The following is a 5,184-nucleotide window of genomic DNA, read 5'->3' as shown; positions in this document are numbered from 1 at the left end:
CAAATTTTAAAAATTTTGGTTAATTCTATGATAATTATATGACATGAATTAATTATTATAAGGCAAGTAGAAGCTATTACAGATACACTTATTTTAAAAGTGAAATGTGAAATATGGAGGCCAGGTGCACACTTTTAATCCCAGCACTCAGGAAGCAGAGGCAGGCAGACCTCTGAGTTTGAGACCAGTCTGCTCTAGAGAGTGAGTTCCAGGATAATCAGGGCTAAAGAGAGAAAAACTGTCTTGAAAAACAAAACAAAACAACAAAAAAAAAAAACAACAACAAAAGTGAAATACGGAATTTGTATTAAGATATTTTTGAAGGAAGAGTTACAAATTATGGACATGTAACTTAATATAAAAAGAAATGAAATGAGGCAGATAGTAGATAATATGATACAAGAACCATAGTAGTGTTTTGCTTAATGCAAAAATCCATTTCCCTATGGTCATTAGCATTCCTGAAGAAGGAAGCACTGGACATAGGCACAGAGGAAATGACAGAACACAAAGTGACTGCTGTGGACACCACCATCCCTATACTACTGTTCCTCCTCCTCTTTTGTGTGCACAGGTACATTAGTGATAGGGACTCTCTTCTGTAGCCCTCTTGAACTACTTAAATACATAGAGTTCTCTATGTCTAATTGCCTATAAAAACAAGGAAAAATGTAGCAAGAGCCCTGTCACTACTAGGTTACAGACCACTCACATTTCTGTAACTTAAAGGATTTGCTGTTAAGTCACTGAGGAAAATGGAAAGATACATGTACATGAGACCTTTTAGAGCATACTTTTCAGATAACTAGCTATGAAAGACAGGCAACACTACACCATGCATTTCTCTCACTCACCAATCCCCAAAGGGAGCCTTCTGAGGTGGCGACAATGGTAGCAGCTCTCGGGGTATTGTACATCAGAGCTAGTTCTCCAAAACTGCCACGGTTGTCATACTGACCAACAGAACGTGTTTGATTATCTTTTGTTACTAAAATGTCATAGGTTCCCCTAGAAGAATGACAAAAAATAATTAATTACTTCTGGTAAGTTTAAGAACTGACTGCTACATATAAAACATAGGGGAGCAGAGCTGGGACATAGCTCACTTGATAGAGATTTTGCCTAGCATGCAGGAGGCCCTGAGTTTGATCCTAGATCTAGATAAACCAGGCATAGATGCAAGTCTGTAATTACAGCACTCAGGAGTTAGAAGCAGGAGGATCAGAAATTTAAGATCATCCTCAGGTACACGGTTCAATACCCAATGCTGGAGGAGCAGTCAGTACTATTAACTGTTGAGCCATGTCTCCAGCCCTGCATTTGACTTTGTATTTTATAACCGTGATAAATTAACTCAGTTCAGTAATTGTTTTGTAGGACTCCTGTGGATTTTTCCTGCAGAGAATTTCACTTCTTTTCCTCTATACATACTTTACTTTTGCCTATTACACTGGCCAGAGCTTTTGGCACAGAATTTTCTGGAAATGGAGAGCACAGGAACTCTTCTTTAATATCAGTCTTTCAGTCTAACCCAGGCTGGCCTTCAAGTCCTGACCTGTGGCCTTAGCTTCCTGATAAGCCACTATATCTTGTCTGATAAACAGTTTATTACAAAAAGATGTTTAATTTTTACCAAGTATTCTGTGGATAGTATTGACTGTAAAGTTTTTCTTTCATGGTTTGCTGGAAACAAGGATAGAACTGATTAAAATAATCACACAAATTTCTACCTACTATAACTCAAGAAAAGTACTCAGAATTGACTAACATTTAGAGAAATAGACATGCTCAATGGATCACAGAAGCAAACCAACTTTTCAGAATTTCTGTAAAACAACTAACATCACATTAACAAGTCACTCAGAGAACCTCTGAGGGTTGGGGTGATGGCTCAGCTGGCAAAGGGCTTGCATACCGGGTGGTGGTAGAGCACGCCTTTAATCCCAGCGCTCAGGAGGCAAAGGCAGATGGATCTCTGTGAGTTCGAAGCTATCCTGGTCTATAAATCGTGTTTTGGACAACCAGGACTACACAAAGAAACCATGTCTCAAAAATCAAACAAACAAACAAACAAACAAATATCAGTTGTGGAGGCCTGCACTTCTAATCAGCACCAGGTATGCAGGGATAGGAAGATCTCTGAGCTTGATGGCCGTCTGTCTTACACTAGTCCTGGAGCTCCAGGTCCATGAGAGCCTGTTTCAAACAGAACAGCACCCAAGCATGTCCTCTTACCTCCAAACACTGAGGCAGCCACAATGACATATGTGAAATCACAAACACACATGAACACATATGCACAAGTAAGTCCCCATGCAATCACTCCAAAACAGATAAAGATACTGAAAAGATGTGCAGATTCACCCACAGACAATCCCAATAACAGTCAAAGTCACAAAAACAATTATTCTGGGTCTGAAGAGATAACTCAAAAAAAGGGGGGGGGGGTTGGAGAGCTGGATCCATGGTTAAAAACACATACTGCTCTTCCAGAGGATCCAAGTTCAGATTCCAACAACCGCATCAGGCAGCTCACAACAATCATTTTAACTCCAGTTCCAAGGGATCTATCTGATGTCCTCTTCTGGCCTCTGTTGGCACTGTACTCAAATGTACAACCCCCACTACCCCTACCTCCCCTGCCCCATCACACATAAATAAAAATAATAACCTTAATTTTTTACACATGCACACAAATTTATTTATTTAAGTATGCATACACATAAGTAAAAGTAAATCTTCATACTCTGCCTAGCTCTGGCTATCCTAGAACTCACTATACAGACCAGTCCTTGAACTCACAGAGATCTGCCTGCCTCTTCCTGGGATTAAAGGTGTGCACCACCACTGCCCAGCTTAATAAAAAAAACTTTTAACATTAAGAATAACGGAAGATAATGGATGTATGATAATGTTTTATTACCTTGAACTCCTTCCTTTAGGACTAAGGAAGAGTCAGAAGGAACCCCTATTCTTCCTCAGGGGAATACTATCAACTCAAGAGACTAAGATGCAGTAAGTCAGGAAAGTAAACCCAGCACAGCTTAGACTTGATGCAGAGTCAGAAAGCATGGAGGTAAGGGAATGATTACATTCACTTTTCACAGCAAGCTGAAAACCAAAGAGTCACACTAAGGCAATACACAGTCACAGATACTCTGCAGGGATCAATTCAACTGAACACGGGCAAATGACATGTTTACAAAACACATCATGTCATTCTTTATCTAACGAAAAAGAAGATTTTCAACTATAAGTGGCATCTCCCCAAATAGGGTTTTACTCAGGACTGCAGTACACAGAGGCAGCTATGATCCCTGAAAGGTTTTGGGAAGCTTGTTTACCTGACACTAGACATCTTTGGGCTCAGCATAATATAGGCTTTTGTACTGAATTAAGAATCCAAGAAGTGAGGCCGAATAATCCCAAAACTTCCCTACCGTTCTATGACATAAAAGTTGTCTCCATCATCTCCTTGGTCAATGACATGCTCGTCAGTTTTGACTATCCTTTCAAACATGGCATCGAGAACTTGAGAAAGCTGCTCCTAAGGTACACACAAAGAGAACAGATGGCTTTTACATTTACTGAGAAAACATGATGGTCAGCTGGGCATGCCCATGCCCTTACCCCCAGCCCCCACCCCAAACAGAAACAAACATCCCACAAAGTTTTATTTATTCCAATTTGTATGCCTATATACATTTGATCACCACCACCATTTAAACAGGAACCTAAGAGCTCTCGGAAATGAGTGTTTTGCACTATTTGGCTTTTGACCCCCTTTAACAGATGGCACAAGTGCCAAGCCCCTTCTCTGTTTTTTTGACAGGGTCTTACTATATAACCCAGGTGGGCTTGGAATTTTTTTTTTTTTCAAGATGGTTTCTCTCTGTACCTTTGGCTGTCCTGGAACTTGCTCTGTAGACCAGGTTGGCCTTGAACTTTTCCTATTTCTGCCTCCTCAGTTCTGGGATTAAAGGCATGAGCCACCATACCAGCGATCTTGGAATTTTGATAATCCTGTCAGTTTCTTAAAACTGGTTTGTCAATTCTTTTGAGGTAGTATTCTCTTGAAAAAGCTTTCTAACACTTGACAGAGAATCAATATCCAAAATACATAAAGGATTAAACAAAAAAAATAAAAAAGCATCAAACACCAGGGCTGAAGGTGAAGCTCAGTCATAGATCACTTGCCTAGCATGTGCACGACCCTAGGCTCAATTCCCATCATGTCAAAAAAGAAAAATTAAACAAACAAGCAAAACCTCTTAGAAGCCCAAAATCATGTTTAAAAAAATAGGCAAATGATTTGAAGAGACATTTAGTAAAAGAAGTAGAAGGCCAGGAAAGTGTAATACACCTTTAATCCCAGCGCTTGTGAGGCAGAGGCAGGTAGGTCTCTGTAAACTCCAGGAGAGTCAACCAGAGTTAAGTAATAGAAAGACCCTGTCTCAAAAATAGGAAGAAAAAAAAAGTACACAGGACCAGGGATATGGTTCAGTTGATAGAGTGTTTGCCTAGCATCCAAGAAGCCCTGGGTTTGATTCCCAGTGCTGAAATAAAAAATAAAAAATAAAACCTTTAATTTCAGCACTGGGGAGATCTAAACAGAAGGATCAAAAGTTCAAGATTATCCTAGGCAGAATTCAAGGCCAAGCAAAGATGATGTGTATGGGATCTCTTCTAAAAAGCAAAGAGATGGGGGAGCCTCAGAATTACCACCTGAGTCATCAGGGAAATGAAAACCAAAACTATAGTGAGATTTTATGCAACTATAAATGGGCAATCAACAAATGCTGGTGGGGATGGAAAGGAAAGGAAGCCGTGGATATGGTGGTGGGAATGTAAATTAGTAGAGCCGTTATGGAAAACTGTGGCTAGGCTCCTCGGAAGACTAAAAATACAAATGCATATGATCCAGCTATTCCACTATTGTGTAGTCATCAAAAGGAAATGAAGTCAGCAGACAAAAAATACATATTCATTCTTGTTATTATTCATAAGAGCCAAAAGATGAAATTAGCCTATATGCCCACCAATATGTGAGAGGAAGAAGAAAATAAGGTAGCTACACAATGAGATAAGTGAAGAAAAATGAAATCATGTTGTTTGTAGGAAATGGATGGAAACAGCATCATGGTTTTTTTTCTTTCTTTTTTTTTTTTTTTTTTTTTTTTTTTT

General features: G+C 39.4%; 1 protein-coding gene across 1 annotated transcript in view; it reads right to left on the bottom strand.

Moving 5' to 3' along the window:
* Prkar2a (protein kinase cAMP-dependent type II regulatory subunit alpha) overlaps positions 1-5,184 on the bottom strand; it is a 62,835-nt gene that overhangs the window by 19,046 nt on the left and 38,605 nt on the right. The window contains exons 6-7 of the mRNA XM_050139545.1: positions 3,441-3,547; positions 855-1,008 (exon numbers count right to left, since the gene is read on the bottom strand). Of these exons, the coding sequence (XP_049995502.1) occupies positions 855-1,008; positions 3,441-3,547 (261 nt within the window). The remainder of the gene's footprint in view (positions 1-854; positions 1,009-3,440; positions 3,548-5,184) is intronic.

This window comes from Alexandromys fortis, unplaced genomic scaffold (assembly GCF_014885135.2).
Source record: "Alexandromys fortis isolate MF-2015 unplaced genomic scaffold, M_Fortis_MF-2015_v1.1 scaffold_36, whole genome shotgun sequence".
NCBI lineage: Eukaryota > Metazoa > Chordata > Mammalia > Rodentia > Cricetidae > Alexandromys > Alexandromys fortis.
Note: the sequence above shows the minus strand (reverse complement) of the source record. Positions and strands in the feature narration are given on the sequence as shown.